This window comes from Phaenicophaeus curvirostris, chromosome 20 (genome assembly GCF_032191515.1).
Source record: "Phaenicophaeus curvirostris isolate KB17595 chromosome 20, BPBGC_Pcur_1.0, whole genome shotgun sequence".
Lineage (NCBI taxonomy): Eukaryota > Metazoa > Chordata > Aves > Cuculiformes > Cuculidae > Phaenicophaeus > Phaenicophaeus curvirostris.
Window position 1 is genome coordinate 4,498,622 of NC_091411.1, and position 17,433 is coordinate 4,516,054.

Here is a 17,433-nt window from a genome sequence, read left to right on the forward strand (position 1 = left end):
AAAGAGATAAAATGCAGTATTTTAGGCTTGAGAGTAGTCAGTCATTGAAAGACCTTTCTGAGTAGAATGGTGAAATATCTGCCACTGTAACTTTCAAATTCAGCATTTTTCTAAATTACAAGGTCTTTAAAGAGGAGTCAGTTCAGACCTCACCTGTATTGTGTTTGAGTACTACTAATGTCAGATTATTCTGGGGTTTTCAGGTGTTATTGCAAAAGTAATTGAAGCTGATGGTAAAGCCGGGTAGTGCTAAGGTGGTAATTTCAAATACTTTCGTTTTCCAGTATTTCTGTGGATTCTCCTTGACACTGGTAGGATATTTCTATTCACCGGACTATTACCAACTCTTTGTAGGGTCTCCTGGGCATGACCATAGTTCAATTTTCAGACCTAGTTTCATATGATGTTGTTAGTCTTATTTAGATTTTATCTTTAACGTGAATGGTGTGCTGTTCAAAAACAGTCCTGTGTGCTAGTTTGAAGAGAAGCTGAAAAACAAGACTGAATATTTTCTTATTAAGGATACTAAGAGCTTTACTGTTGACTTGAATGAAGCCAAGTTATTTACCTCCAGAATACAACCCTTGGGGAGCAAAATCAAGGTTCTCCTCTGGAAGCTGGAGCACTGACAATGTCAGGACTTTGAAGCTAACCCAGCAGACAATGGTTACAAACAAAGAAGTGAATGAGAAAGCAAAGAATAAGCTTGGGATGACTTTTGCTTGTCATCTCGTTGCTGGGTGGTCTGTCAGTCTCAGGGCAGAACAGCAGAAAAGAAGGGACTGTATGCTGAAATGACCTATTCTGACAATTTTGGCTGAGTTGCAAACAAAAACTATAGACCAAAGACCTGACAAAGGTAATTAGTGTTCTGAGACAGGACTTAATTTCATTTGAGCCGTCCCCAGCTGGAGATCATTCCTCAAAATTCAAATTTAAGCTCAAAATGCCCCAGCTTGCTCCCTCAAACCCATGTGCACGTGTATATGTAGGCTTATGCACAGAGAAAGTAGTATTTTGTTAGTCTTCACTTCTCTGGTTCCAAATTTAACCAGAAGTGGAAGGGCTGAAATAACATAAGAAAGGTTGGACATACAATATTTCCTGCTGCTCAGCTAAACACAAGAATTGCCAAAAATCTTCCAAGGTAGCTTGTTTCTTTTACATTTTTCTTTCAGTTCTGCAGACTTGAGAAGGTCAATTACTTTCGAGAAGCATTTGACTTTGGCAACGCTTATGGAAAGCGAAGTAGAATTATGACCTTTTGGAGGTTTGCCCATTGTTGTCCCATCTTGTCCTTTAAGAACTAAAGGCTGCATTTTCAGCTACAGCCTTTGGTTTAATAGGTGTGAACTTGTTTCCGTACACTTCTAAGGTATCATGAGTATCTGTGTGAGAATTTTCTTTCAGATGACTGTTTATTTGTGCTCACAAATCAAGTGATCACTGCTATTTGTAGAGCAGAAATACAGGCTCAGGTATTTCCAGGAGGAAAATTGTACCAAAACAAATGAAATTGGCTTCAAACTGAGCAGAAAAATAGGGCTCTAAAATGATATACTTAGGCTGTGGTCACTGCATACTAACTTATCTGGAACGCATACTATAATAGTTATATCATGTTAGAGAGGCAGGTTTTTTCAGCAGGATGTTTCCTAGAAAGCAGAAATATCTCTGTGGTTTGTGTATGGGTTTGGAACTTGTAGGCAAGTATGGAACGGGGAATTTGAGGCATGAAATAGTCATGATTAGCGAAGGCCCGGATCCCTTTCAAAAGCGACAGCAGAAAACAGGCACAATCAGCTCCATTCTGCCTGCTGTTACTACATGCTGTTCTGTGGATTGTGTCGGAGATGTTTCTTTTAAGGTTGGTAAATTCCTCAGTTGTTTCTGTTAGTACAGGCAAGATGCAGTCATATGGGAAAGCCAGATGCAATAAGATACTTGAGTCTGGATAAGATCTAAGATATTTTTACTCTAAGATATTTAATTCTCACAGAGGCAAAGACCTCGCATGGTATAAATCAGTGTAAATGCACTGGAACTACTCAGTTTTGCACTCACAAAGTATCTGCTCAAGAATGTTCTCAAAATCCAATTAAATAACTCAAATTGTTTCATGTGGAAATGCCCCTCAATTACAAAGACAAGCCTAAGCAATCATGATGTGATTTTTACCGTCTCCTTGCAGGGTGCCCTAGTTTGCATTCATGGAATTTTTTGTTTTTGTTTTGGTTTTGTAATAATGTGGATGTTGGCCATCTGTCTGATCTTGGAGAGGTTGTAAGGTTGTCCCTGCTCTCCTGGTCCTCTTCCCACTCCTTTATTGATAATAATGTTTGATTTAGGTGCCACTAGATTTCCTTCTTTGTTCTCTGGCACTAACCTCCCCCCTACAAACACACATGCATTGTGCAATGGTGTAAAAGCTCTTCTCTCTGCAGCTGTGAGTAGTAACTGCTCAGCTGATTCCAGTGCTGCCCTAAAGCTGCTGTAAAGGTCAGAGACAAGGGAATTCTAAAAAGCAAAACAAGATGAGTTGTCCCTTCTTCAATCCTAACTGTGTGTTTTCATCAGCACCGCAAGTACTCTTGCGTGTAGACTTCCACTTCTCGATGCTCTGCGTTTCTGGGCATCGAGGTGGTTCTGCAGGGCGGCACGTTGGGCATTTTTCCAGAGCGACTACAGGCTTGGCCACTGCTGCAGCTGATTGAGTTGCAGTGCTTGTCAGGCACAAAGCACATTTTGAAAGGAAATGCCATATTGAACTCCCAGTGAGATGATGGGTATTGTGCACGGTCATCTGATGGCACAGATGTGCCTCTAGTAATCCTTCCAGGAGAACGTTTCCCCCTGGGATGCTCTGGCCATCTGATCTGCTCTGAGATATGCTGACCTATCTTGACCCAGTTTATGATCAATTCTTTCTGCTTGCTAAAAGGAGCCCAGAAAATACCACTTTATCATTTATGTTGCCTGGAAGTTATGGTACGTATCTGCTCCTTCCGTAGAAGAAACTCTCTCTGTTTGCTCTCGAGCATTAACTCTTACAAAAGGGAGGAAAGCTACTCTGTGTTAGCACGCACAAGACTAAATTTCTCTGTAGAGCACTGATAGCTAATCAGGATCTTGCTAATAGTGCAGGGAGTCAAAGGAGGCGTGGAAGCAGAGGTAACGTATGTTCCACCAAGCACATTGCTGGCTACATTCATCGGTGTGTGTAGAGCATCCCTTGTGTTGCTGTGCCATTGTATTTATGTCCTTTTTTTTGTAGCTTTATGTGTGTTTGCAGTTTTGTGTGTGCATGCGTCTGAAGAAGGTGAATGATTGTCATGCATGCCTCTTGATATGCATCCGTGTGTTTTGCAACATCCGCTTTTAAAGTGAGAATGATGCCAATGCTGAATTTCTTTAAAGGTGAGTTTGCTGCCTGAACTACAATAGGATGGTTAATTCGTAACTTGGTTCTGCTGATTAGTGAGCATAGATAAGCTTTGAAGCTGAAAGGTGTATTCAGGTCCCTTTGAGCCAAACTAACAACCTTAGTGAGAGCTTTCCATTCACTATATTTGAAGGATGTATGGGTTTTCATAAACACTAAATTCTATCAGTGGACCACACTAGAATGCCTAAAACTGGCAGCTACTACCCTGAATTCTTGCCTGAATCAAGATGAAGCAAAGCATCCCATATTTATGATGTACACCAGTGATTCTCTGAAGGAACATGCTGGTGGCTGCAGAGTTTATGATTTAAAGTTAAGAAGTACCTGACTGAAGCCTGCCTGTACTACTTTAACACTGTCCCTATGTCTGTGTGTGTAACCATCAACTGTAACAACATGGACATATAGTGGCTTTCCAATCTTTCATCAAAATATTCAGTTGTTTCTGAGAACAAGGCAGGAGAAATAAAGTGTTTTGTAGATATTAGAAAATCCTTACCTTTATTCTTTGGAATGTTCCTGTGGTCCCAGACTTTATAGCAGGGACTGATGTTTGAACTTTGCAAAGGATGTGCTTTTTGCTATCCTTCTAAAAGCCCACCTAAACTTCCTTATTAGATCATAGCCAGCCACAGTTTGTTAACTGAGTACCAGTCTCCACTCGTTCTACAGCTTTACTGTGAAGTGCTTAGGGAGATCTAGATAAGAAGCCAACCTTCCCACTAATACTTGTTTACGCTGATACTGTGTACAAAGGAGCCCTTGCAGAAGCAATACCCAGTCCAAGGATGCCCCTGTTATGTATTGTAACAAGGGCTGAAGCTCGCTCCTTTGTGCCATCTAGTTAGGCAGTGTTATGTGCTCACTTACACCTCAAAAATCCTCACAATCTAATAATTTCTCCCTAACCCCAGCCTACCAGATCTATTTGCAGTAAGCTCTTCTATACTGTTAGCGGGTGTATTCTCACAATAGGCTCAGTGAAGTGTCACTAATATGATTCTCCATGCCAGTGGCTGCTCTGTTGCAGCCTACATGATTCTGTTATCAGAAAGGAAGGATTTATGTAATGCTCACAACTAACCAGCCACTACAAATTCATGTTTCACTGTTTTAGACACTCTCACCTCCCCATTTCCGAGCTTCAAGGTATCTCATTGAGCATATGAGTGACTGGGAATTAAAGAAACAGGAGGAATACATGCTTGACTTAATGCTAACTGCCAATGACATAAAGATTTTGGTAACATAAGGAGCCTTGGGTCAAATTCTCAACATTAAATAGGCATAGCTGTATTAGACTCTGTATTTCTACATGATGAAGATGTTGTCTTTCATGTCAAAAGAGAAAAAACTCCCCTTCTGTCTCAGACCTGAATCCTGTTGACAATGATAATATCTGGTGTGAATTCAGCTAGCTTGATGGCAGCAGCAAACATCCCCTTTTTGCTCACTTAAGTAGTACGTTGCCACCTGAGCAACTCTCGGGTGGTTTGCATGAGCCACTCCTCGTCTCAGGGGGGCAACCTCAGGAGGCCTCTTAACTGTGTTGGAAATGGTGTGGACAGAGATGTTGCCTTAAGTACTCTGGACTTTGAATTATTTAACTCTTGTGGAAGGAAGTGGGGGCTGGGGGAAGCATGGCAAAGGAAAGGAGAGATTATTTCTCCCCTTTGTAAAACTATATTGGGTTCAACGTCATACCATGAAATATCGAGTGCAGAACTCAAGAATTGCTCCGGTGGATCTTCGCTGACTTATCCAATTGCATGGAACATGGGGATACTTAACCCAAATCTGTCGGGTTTAATTATTTTCCTCTGGACAGATAAAAGCTTTCTATAGGTTCCTGTAGAATATTTGCTCTTTCAAGCGTTCCTCTGTGCTTTGATACTAAACGATTAAAGCATGCTAAAGAAAAAAACAGCCCCAACCTTTAGCTCCCTGTTCTTGGGCCCCCTGACTGCAGCTTTGATTGTTGACCTAAATTCCCCTTTCATAACTGAGTCCTGTCACCTCTGGTTGGAGTCTCCCAGCTAAACAGGCACGGCCAACTTTCAGAAGTGCTGGGCACTGTTTTCTGTTCTGCCTTGCATGGCTGTGACGGTCTCTGCAGCACACCCGATGTGTTCAAAGTCAAACTGACCTCCTTCTTCCCCTTCCCCCACCCTCTCAGCTCCAGGAAAGGAAAGCATAACAAGTCCTTTTTTTTTTTTTTTTTACCCTCTCCTTTCTTCAGCAGCACGGGGAAACTTTTTCTACATAAAGAATTAAATTCTTAGGTAGTTCTATGGCTGGACTGATTACTGGGAAGATTGTTGTTAGCAACACGTAAGAAACTGCACTGAAGTGATGGAGGGAGGCCTGGAGTCTGTTATCAATAATTTTCAAGTGGATTATGGCAGCTTGCATGGGCTACTTTGGCCTCTCTTCTTTTAAACTCTGCCCACAGAGAGCTTCTTATGATTCCAGCAACTTCAGCCTCTAGCTGTGAGTTCCCATTCCTCTGTGGCTGCTGCTGATAAACATCTGCTTCAATCTCTACATCGCAAGTTTGGTTACAGCAATGCCTCGTGTCCTCCTCGTGTCCTCACCCAGGACTTCCAGAAGTTCAGCAGCTGATGCCACATGCTGTGCTCATGCTGCCAGATCCTGTCGAGCGCACGGGGCCTAGGCAAGGATGTGCCTCTGTTTAAGTCCCCAGCAAAGTCCTGAAAACAAACTGGGTTGTAAATTAAACACTGGCCTGTGTTAGGATGTCCTGGAAGAGGTCACATGGACAGTCAGATACTGGACCAATTGTAGGTCAGTGCAAGGGCACTGAGATTTCACTTGTTAAAAAGGGGAAAGACTATATTTCTCATTTTCCGTGTTTGACTTTTGGCATTGGGGATATGAAGCTTAGTTTTCCAGCTTTTCCGCCTCTTTGATGTCTAGGAATTTGCTTTTCCTATAAGGGACATACACTATGGGACTGCAAGGAGCATCGTGGGCCACCGAAGTCTGTCTTTGGCCAAGCATTCAGGAACTTGGCATCTTACTCTGTTCATGCAGTGCTTTGGAGTTGTCTGAAAAGTGACTCACTTCTTTGTGAGGAAGGAAGGTTACCAGTGACTCTTACTGGAAAGCTGAACTAGTGCCTCTTTTTATCTTTAATAAAAGGTAAAATTCTGGTTGGGTTCCCCTTGGGTTTCAGGAACGGGAGCTTCACCAGGAGAATAACCCATTCAGACTCTGAAGTTCGAAGGGCTACCAGTATCCTCAGCTGTAGCTTTATCCCTTTCTAGCAACTCGGGGCAAGCAGAAGTGAGGAAAACTGTTTGCTGCTGTATGAAACTTGTACATATTTTTTTAATCTAATTGCTGTGGGGAAAACAAACATCAGTTTTTATTTCACACCATTTCTTGGCTCAGAAACTTCAGGCACATTCGCCAAATTGTGGTTTTGCAGTCATTGGCTTGAGTCTCATCTACCATGAGGCCTTTGCACCACTCTTGATTTGTAAAGGAATATTAAGTAGCTAAAAATGTCCTTTACCGCATTATTGTAAAGAATTTGAGTGCAAATGAGAATCTAAACTCCGTGTTTTTCATATAAATATTGGCTGTGGTCACGGCTGAATTTTGAAACTCAGAGTGTCAACCTTTGCGAGGGGTGATTTTGCTCAGAAACAGCCTTGTTTGGGGTAAAAGAGGCCTCTTGTTTAAAATGTTCTTAATTATGTCTGAGAAATAACTCATGGCTATGGAACCTTTTACTAAATTGAAATAAATTGTGAAAACATCAAATTATTCAGTTTTCAGAAGTTCTGGCAATTATTTCTCGTGTCCCTCCTCCAATGGCTTTGCCCTTATTAGCTGTCATAGAAGAAGCAATAAATTCTTTTATTATGACATCCCAAGTCCCATTTGAAATTAGTTTCATTGTGCTGGAGACAAAATGGAAAAGTGACACTCCCTTAGCCGGAGGACTCTTAGTCTAAAGCCAAAAGTAAGTGAAGGATTGGGAAAGTAGGAAGAGCGTAGAAGCAAAAGAAGGTCATAAAGAACTGGTACGACTTTGCAAGTTCTAGGGAGTGTGGGTTTCTTATCTCTTATCTTACTCTTTTTCCTTTCTCTTAAGAATAAAACAAGCCTTGTTGCTGAAGGGATTGTGTCAAATCCATCTTTTCATCAGGAGTTGGATGTCTGTAATAGTAAAAGTTTGAGAAAAGAATTCTGTACATGGCATATGGATTCAGTAATGACCTTTGCCCTAGACCAGAAAATGTAAAGAACTGGAATAGTAGACTGTTTGAGTTCAGCAGCTTTCATACTGGCATGTTCAGTGGTGTCCCTATTGTCACTGTCTTTTTTCTTTTTCTGCCCTCCTTTGGCTCCCTGTAAATCTTGAATTGATGGCAGCTGTTTGAGCCAAACTCAAGACATGTTGCATCACATCAGGGTTTAAATGCTCAAAGGCAAGGGAAGATTGCTACTATTCTGTTGTGTTCCTCCAGTGGCTCCATCTGTTCAGTTGAGGTCAATCGCTAGCATCATGCAGCACTTCAGAGACAGAGAAAGGAAGATGTTCTTTAATGCTGGCTAGGAAACTGAATTTCCATTCCACAATAATTTATTAGTTCTTTGGGGGAATATTTCCAGCCCCAGTCAGTGCAAAAAGCCAAAAAACTTGACCCTCAAAGACTGTATAGTGGTCTTCCCCAGAACTGGAGACCCCAGGAGTCTGTTCCAGAACTTCTGTCTGACAGCAGGGATCTTGGATGCCTTAAGAAACAGGTGGGGCAGCTATTGCACGTGCAGCTGTCCTGTGGTCCACAGGCCTGGAGAATTTTGCCACTGGGTGGCAAAGGTGGCAGGAGGTTGTGGGCAGCATGGCTGGGATAGTTTGACTTTCTGTGCTTGCAGTCAGAACAGCTGAGGGAGACTCTGGAGTTCCTCTGGCTGTGTTGAAGGACCCACACCTTCTTGGAGACATCTGTAGGGACTAGCCCATTTCTGCGTCAGTTTTTCTGCTCTCACCGTGTTGGCATTTCTTGGCAGGCAGAAACTGTGACAAAATGTCTGACCAGCTCTAATGGTATTACTACAATCAGTTGAGATTTTTGTAACTTATTTTGTTATTATTGATTTGGAAGGGGACTTGTCTTGCCAGCTGTCTTCTCATTCATTGTAGTATTATCCACACTGGACAATACCTTCATTTGAGATTCATAAAAATGCAGATGTTTATGAGGTATAGTACATCTGAAAATGAACGCTTTGTAAAAGCATTTAATACACAAAGAAAATTAAAAATCTGCTTAAAAACAGACTCCAAGAAGGTCACTGGTAGCTTTGGCTCACCCATCCCAAATTTCTCAGGTAAATATCCATCCTGGCAAATGTCATTTATTTTAGCGTATTGGTTTTTTCCTTCCCTGGTTCTCCTCCTCTCATTTCTCATGATCAGAAGTAGCAGTATAAACTAGAAGCTGGTCTCAAAAAGGTTTTGAACTGAGTGCGCCTTACAGATGAATAAACACATTACCTTCCGAACCCTGGGATCTCTCTTCCAAAGGAAACAGGAAAAGGGGGAGCTCAGAGTCCCTAGGAAAATACCAGCATGCAGAAAAAAGGCCTGTTTAAATTTTTTTTAACTTTCTCATCAGAAGACTTTTTTTTTTTTTTCACAGGGGAGGAGGAGGAGAGAGGAAGGGTGTGAGGAGAGGGGGGGAAGGTGGGATGCTGGGAGAGGAGAGAGGGGGAAGGTGGGATGCTGGGAGAGGGGAGGAAAAATACAGTGAATGCTCCTGTAACCTTTGCTCTGTTGATACTAGACAAGACTGCACTGTTAATGAGTGATTGTTAACAGATGGCTGTGGAGCGACTTAGAAGCAGAAGATGTTATTTGGTTATAGTGCTGGGAAGGTTAGGGTGCAGGGGTGAGGTGAGGAGATATTTAGTCTTTTCATGAGGACCGAACTGTCAGAGATTTATGGGTTTTGTTGAAGCTTTTGGAAGTGAAGGCTTGGGGGAAGGATTGTTTTCCGTGTGCAGATAGTAGAAAGCTGTTTGGTGCTGAAGGCTCTAACAATTATTTTTTCAGTTGAGGGATGTCTTTGCAGCCCTTGGCCTTTGAGAACGTGAAAGATGGAAATGTATGTCTTTAACTTGCCAAACCTTGTGTCCCAAACTGAGAAGTAGTGGGCTCTTCCCACTGCTTGGAGCTGCCTGAAGACTGGGTGAGAGAGCTTTAGGTGTGGATCCACACTTTGTCTATGAGAGAAATCATGTTCCCTCCAGGCACATCAAATTGTTATGATTCATAGAATAATAGGATGGCTTGGGATGGAAGGGACCTTAAAGCCCATCCGTTTCCAACCTCCCTGTTCTAACCCTTCCACTAGGTCAGGTTACTCAAAGCCTCATCCAGCCTGGCCTTGAACACCTCCAGAGATGAGACATCCACTAAATGAAGTGTGTGTGTGAGGTGACAGGATTTTTTCTGAATGCATGTGTCCAACCATTCATGTTTGTTGCCCTTTCCTAGTGTGTTGTATACCTTGTTCAGCACATCCAGCATACCAACGCATGCCATTTCTGTACTGGTTTTGATTGGGTATGAAACTGAAGGAAAGCTGAACACATCCCTTTCCCTCTCTGTATGATGTGGTTGTTCGATCTTCAGTGTCTCTCAAACTGTGCAGTACTCAGGTTTTACAATTATTTTTCCTCTGGACCTTGTTAGGTGTAGGGTTCAAGGTATCAGGTATGAGTGAGGCCAGCAAGGATTGCTTCTCAAGACTGTTCTTATTTTCAACCACTTGTGTATGGCTTGAGTGAAGGTAGAAACCAAACGCATGGTACAACATTTTGCAAAAGGGTTTTGGTCTTTGGACAGGATAAGGGGAGTTCCATTCATGCACGCCATTGGCAAACTTTGACATTTAATAGCACTTCTTAACATGACCTCCCACAATCATGCACTGGATGATTCTTTCTTGTACACTAACTTTCTAACACAGGTAGATGAGTGTGTGCATATATGTACAGACAGATTTATTTATATTACTGAAAGACTAATTGCTTTATTCTGTCATCCTTATTTATTCATATTTCTTTTTTGGGGGCACATAGGACTATATGACAAATGTTCTTACACCTCCCGTGACCGAGGATGGGTCCTGGGGATTAACACCGTCAGTGACCAGGGGAATAGAGACCCCCGTTATTTCTTCTCTCTGAAGACAGACCGTGCTCGCAAAGTAACCACCATTGCAGCACATCGCAGCTACCTCCCCAACCAGTGGGTGCATCTTGCTGCCACATATGATGGGCACCTGATGAAACTCTATGTGAATGGTGCCCAGGTGGCCACAAGTGGAGAGCAAGTGGGCAGCATCTTCAGTCTTCTGACATTGAAGTGCAAGGTGCTCATGGTTGGAGGAAATGCCCTGAACCAGAACTATCGGGGTTACATAGAGCACTTCAGCCTCTGGAGGACAGCCCGGTCTCAGAAGGAGATCTTGTTGGACATGGGCCAGGCAATTCACAGACAAGACATGCCTCTACCTCAGCTAGTTCTTCAAGACAGTTTACTGAATGTGAAAAGCACCTGGTCTCCCATGAAGGATGGCAGCAGTCCTCAGAGCAAATTCACCTACCATCATGGCTATTTGCTGGATACCAGCCTAGACCCTCCTCTCTGCGGACAGACTGTCTGTGACAACACAGACGTAATCGCCAGCTACAACAAGCTCCCTCGCTTCCGCCGCAACAAAATTGTTCGCTATCGTGTGGTAAATCTCTATGATGACAAGCACCAGAACCCCACTGTCAGCCGGCAGCAGATTGAGTTCCAGCATCAGCATTTAAATGAGGCTTTCAGCCGCTACAACATCACCTGGGAGCTGGAGGTGCTGGAGGTGAAGAACTCTTCCCTTCGCCACCGACTCATCCTGGCCAACTGTGATATCAGCAAGATTGGGGATGAAAACTGTGATCCTGAGTGCAATCACACCTTGACCGGGTATGATGGTGGAGACTGCCGACACGTACGCCACACGCTCTTCAACAAGAAGAAGCAGAATGGGGTGTGTGACATGGATTGTAATTATGAGAGATACAACTTTGATGGTGGGGAATGCTGCAACCCAGAGATAACAGAAGTCACCAAGACATGCTTTGACCCATATTCTCCTTACAGGTAGGCAATTTCTTAAACAAAAAAACTTTTTATGATCGTATTAATGAATGCTTGTCCAGATATTGATCAGTCTGCTGGCTGCTGAACTCTTGTGTTATTGACATTATGGGCTCTGGAATTTTAAATTAATTTATTCTTTTCTTTGTGTTTAGCTCACATTACAGTTATCCAAATGCAATCTCAGTAATGGTCTCAGCAGCATCATAACCTTGAATTGGTATTCCCCATCTAGGCTAAACAGAGTTAGTGCTAAAGACTGAAGCAGCCAATTTTAGGAAACCCATTAGTTGTTGGTTATGAGCAGTATATTGTAGCATTGCATAGTTTGTTTTAACCACAGACTCTTAGGAATGGGGATTGGATGTCATAGAAAGCTCATATGTATTTGGAGAGGGAAGAGCCCCTCAGGCATGGAACAGAACATAAATAGTCTTAGGTAGACTTTAATTCTGTAGGACTTCTTTGAAGGTAAATAGGTTATTCTATACTCTTAATGCTACGGGTATGGCTTTCTATAAGCACTGCTGCAGAGGGGCAGCTGACTCTGTGGGTTTTGAGGAGGGAGGTGGGTACCAGGTTCCTTGAAGTGCTGTTACATGCTGTAAGTGGATAATTGAACCCATCTGCACCCCTCTTTATATATATATTAAAATGAGGAAGATGCCACTTCATTGCAAATGGCAGGGCAACTTTCTGTGGGTGGTTGTGAGTTTATAAAATGCTGAGATCCTCAGCTAAAGGCTTCCTTCTGTTGCAGTTGGAAGAGAATAACTTGCATTGTTGAGTACCACATACCTACAATTAGTCCAGCTTGCTCTTGGTCATCTTCAGATAAGAGTAAGTTTAAGTAAAAAGTGGTTAGTAAGTCTAAGTAAAAAGTGTTTAGTAAGTCTAAGTAAAAAGTGTTGCCTCTGAATGAGTTAGAAATACTCAGAAGGTGAAGGTTAAAGTTGAAATTCTGTTGTTTGTATTTGACATTACAGTTTTTTTAGGGCAATTCATGGAGTCATGGGGCAAAAACTCTAGATGGTCAGAATGCCCTGTGTTGTCAACACTAAAGTTCAGGTTAAGAAGGGAAGTATGATCTGTTCTGGAGTCCCTTTCTTTATAGCAATTCAGGCTATATTTGTAACTGCCTTAATAGAGAGAAGGTTTTAAACAACACTATCAGCTCTACTGGAGCTTTAAATATTAAAGAAATTTAAGAAATTCTTCCTTTCCAGATTTGTATTTAATTTTTTTTCTAACTCCAGTGAGGTTGTTTTTTAAAAAATCCTTATAGCTCAGCTTGACTTCAGTCAGTTACCAGTGAACAAAGCTCAAATGAGGAAATACTTCAGTACTAATGATTGAAAATATTGAAAGGAAAAGTACTATTCTTTTAATAGTGTTCAACTGGAGAGGAACACAACTAAGCAAATAATATCAAAGGCATAATGCAAATTGGATTGTTTTAACACCATCATTCTGAGAACTCGAGGTGTTAGTTATAACAGCTATGACAATTTTTAGAAAAATAGATTATTTTTAATCTGATAGTATGCTTTTATCACATGTTCTGTGACCAGCATAATACCCATACAAAAAGAAACAAGAAAAGCCTTGCAAATTGTAGTTGGCAGATCTAAGACTGTGCCTTAATGTTATTCTGACATACAGAGATGTTTCTATTTCAAATGAAGTCTTTTTATTGCACAGATCATACTTGCCCAAGCAAGGAATTTGATTCCACAATCCTGAACAAGGGAACCGTTGCTTCCCTTGTGCAGTTGCATATTCCTTTTGGAGAAAACCACCTTGCTCATCTTGACTGGAGGATTTGCATTTCATGGTATTGAGACCTTCCGCGTGTTCATTTGGGCTTGAGAAGCACCTCTTCTTGCCTGACACGCTTAAGTCAATGAGGGAGGCCTGAAGGTCCTTTTCCACAGTGTAGAGCATGGGGAAATCCAGAGATCCTCCAAGGATCATTTAACAACAATTAAATTTCATGTATTTGTCTTTGCATAGACGTTTTAATACAACATTGCTCATTGGCAATGAAACCAAGGAGGAGAGCAGAAGATAGTCCATCTCTCTGGAGCCTTTATTTGGTGGCTGACGTGCTGAGATTGACCTGGTGCTCACTGCTGTGATGGGTGTTTGCAGTTATTGTGGCAAAATGCAGCAGTTAGGCCTGTGGACTTGATCAGTGAGGTTTTTAAGGCTGAACATTGCTGCAAGCATTAGACTAACAAATACAGGTTTACTGCAGTGGCTCTGTCAGCAAAGCCTTCATTGACTAAAAGGATGAAGTTTCAAACCCTATGTTTGGCTTTGATATTGCCCTCAGCATCATCCCATGAGAGAGATTTCCATGCCAATTAGTGACTCAGTCAAAATCTGTGACTCAGTTGGCACCATCTGGGCCCATTTTGCATCACCAGCCTGTCTTGTCATCACTTTTGTTGGCAAAAAGTCCTCAGTCCTCTCTAGTGGAGGCCTTACACCACACCAATGAAGACATCTCCACAGCCACTCAGAGCTCACATCCAATTCAATTCCAGGTATTTCCTCTGCCAATGTTCAGTCTAACAACAGCAGAAAAAAATTGAAAAGAGCCCTCAGTCTGGTGAGGCATCAAAAAAAAAAAAAAAAAGGATGTGAGGAAAGAAGATGAAATTACACCAGTTAAAAGTTTCCTGAGATTCTTGCTGGTAAGATGCTTCAACGCCTTCCTTGGTCCTAGGGGGCCTCAGTCTCTGCTGGGTTTTGTTACTCCTACATACTTACCGTCAGCAGTTGTAGCCAGCTGTTCACCATATCAGAGTTTATTCCTGAAATACTTGTGTCCTTTGGAACCAACCAAAAAGTGCTAAAGCTTGATTAATGCTGTTATAAACAGGAACCCTCCACAGTGCCTCTTCATCCCCCAAAGATGTATCCATTTCCAGCCACTTTCCTTCTTCTGTCTCAGTCCCAGTCTATGAAGCCCAGGACAAGGTTGGTATGAGTCTTGTTACAAAACACTCTGTGGATGCTTTTCGACTAAATACAACCACAGATGCAATATCACCAGAACAATTTCAAGACACTTCTGATCTGCATTATAAGTTTCTTCTGATCCTTTTGGCACCTTAGACAATGTGCTCAGGTACTTTGGTGTCCTTCGGTCATTGTCATAGTGCAACTATGGTGACTCAAGAGCTGCTTCCACCTGCAGAGCTGTTTTAATTTTGATCTCCAATCTCTCTTTCTGGTTCCTCTCCAAATACATTTTCCACCAAAGAGCTGAGATTCTGTGCCACAGTCAGGCAGGGGTGATGTGAGCGCATAGAGATTTATGTACAGGTACATGTACATAAAGAAATTTACCAAGGAAACAGCACTGATGGATAGGGACTCTGCTCTAAGAGATGCTCAGCAATAAAGCTGTAAACATTGTGGTACCAGCTAGATCATATTTCCTTTTTTTTTTAACGCCCGTGGGTGAAAAACAATGGACTGGTTATCATTAGCCACAAAGGCTTTATCCAAGAATATCTGCCTCACTTCTTTTAATTAATTTCATGAGTGGGACAGAAGGTACTAAGTCTCAGCATAAGGTTCTCAAATATTGTTCAGTTTTTCTTTAATTCTGTAGTTATGGGAAATTAGAACATGCTAAGACCATACATTCTAGCCCAATACAAAAGCATGGATCAAGGATAAACACACTTGCCAGAAAAACACATTCCTTGTGTTGTTTGGGATATTGCTGGTTACAAAATAGGGAAGATTTGAGCTCATGACACCTACCGTGGCTTCATTTCAGAAAACTTGAAACAAACAGCAAGGGATCATAGGAAATCATGTTCTCTAAGTGCCATTTGATGTGGCAAATTCTTGCACCATACTATGGTTAACTGAGCCATTCCTTTCATGTACTACTAGGCTTGCACATCAGACTTCACCACAGGATCGCACGGACAGATAAGAAAGCATTCCCCTTGATGCCTTGTCAAGAAAATGCTGATGAAATTCCTGAAACAGTAAAAGCTACTGGAGTCTCTTCAAACTCTCTCGATTCATACAATCTGCTGAATACTTGCTGGAAATCCCCTCAGAATAACTGATCCTGGGGACAAGCTTTCTCAACATCCGCGTGTGTGCCCTGAAGTATCCCACAATCCTTCCACTCTGCAGAAAAAAAGGGGCAGGGATGAGCTGTACATGCTTCAGAGGTTATTTGCAGCACCTGCCTGCAGACTCAGGGTGACACCAAGCCAAAGACCTCGAGTCCAGTGCCCTGCTGATCCCACCTTTTTCCACAGCCTTTTGCAACACTTATATTGTGCAGTTCAGCAAAGCTTAGCACTGTGTCACATCAGTTTGCTCATGATTAAGGTCATTGACACATTCCAGTCATGCATAAAGTAGGCTCTGAATACACCTTTAAACAATTCATAGAGATTTCCATAGTGGTTTTGATCAGCCATGGGTATGAAGAGCACACCATGGTATGCCACGTGGATGGCAGCAGTAGCACGAAAAGCAGGAGGTGGTTGGCTAATCTACAGCCTTGGTCAGCCTCGTACTGAAAGCTGAGCAGTGGCTGTGCTGCAAAGCTCCTCCATAGAGTTTCTGATCAGATCAGCCTCTTCACTCTTTTTCTTTCTCTTCTGCTGGAAATCTTTTCATGAGGCTTCTTTGCAAAATGTGGTCAACTTCCTCTGGAGGAGACAGGCATACTTAATGCCCCTTTCTTAGGAGTTGGAAGAGCTGTAAGAAATACTCCTTGACTCCCAATAAAGGATTTATTTCCACCTAATCCTAGACACTAAAAAGAACACAAGAAATTCATCAAATCTCTCACACTGAGGAAGCTTGAGAACTTAATCCCCTGCCTTGCAGAGATCATTGTGCAGCTCTTGACATCAAGGATTCCTGCATTCACACATGTATCAGACTGAAACAGAGCAAATACCTGAGTTTTTGACTAGGGATTCAGTGTTAAATGTGCAATTTTATAATTACCAGCTCTAGGACCGTTTAGAAGGTGGAGAGGTAATGCTGTCAAGGAAAGAGTTGCTCTGTCTCAGTATTTGTCACCCAAAGGCCAAGTCCCAACAGGAAATCCTCTGTTCTCTCTGTTTATTCTGTCCTCTATTCCAGATGTCAGGGATGTTAATCAGCTGGGAGGAGTTGCATCTGTTCCCATGCTAGCAACTGACATTTATAAGTCTGGTATTGAATTCTGGTATAGACAGGACTTCAGGACTAAAAACACTATTTCTATTTATACAATTGCACACCCTACAAACAGTAGGAGTTTGTTCATGTTAGCTTGACCCCCAGGCATCTTTTCCAAAAGTTTTATTCAAGAAACATTTTTTTTCCTGAGATTCATAGGGCTCCTGGTTTCTTTTGTGGACATTATTCATGTAAAAAGATCACTGTCTGGTCAAACTGCAGGATGCTTGGAATGAAGACAGCCTATAAAATCTGTGGTGTAAACTATCAGAGATCATTAAGAATCCTTGTGGGAGACAATAGATTAAAGTATTATTACACTGTCCAGTGCTAGTGCAGACCCATTTTGCTCTGGCTCAGGAACCCCACGTGGAAGATTTGCAAGCGCAGTGTATGCAGGTTTGGTAAGGGCTGGGTTTGCCCCTCACTGTCTGCACTGCGTCCTCCATGCTTGGCCACCCTGTGGGCATCAGTGCTCTCCTGCAATCCCTTACCAGTTGCGGTTTAAGTAGACAAGGTATAGCTCATCCCCTCCTGTGTTCTGAAAAGTATCAGTGCCTATAAACTGTTTTATTCTCTTTGCAGATCA

The 17,433-nt window shown here is 42.2% G+C and overlaps 1 protein-coding gene across 1 annotated transcript in view; it reads left to right on the forward strand.

Moving 5' to 3' along the window:
- Positions 1–17,433, forward strand: part of PAPPA (pappalysin 1) — a 187,598-nt gene that overhangs the window by 15,694 nt on the left and 154,471 nt on the right. Inside the window, exon 2 of the mRNA XM_069873425.1 lies at positions 10,565–11,633. Within this exon, the coding sequence (XP_069729526.1) occupies positions 10,565–11,633 (1,069 nt within the window). The remainder of the gene's footprint in view (positions 1–10,564; positions 11,634–17,433) is intronic.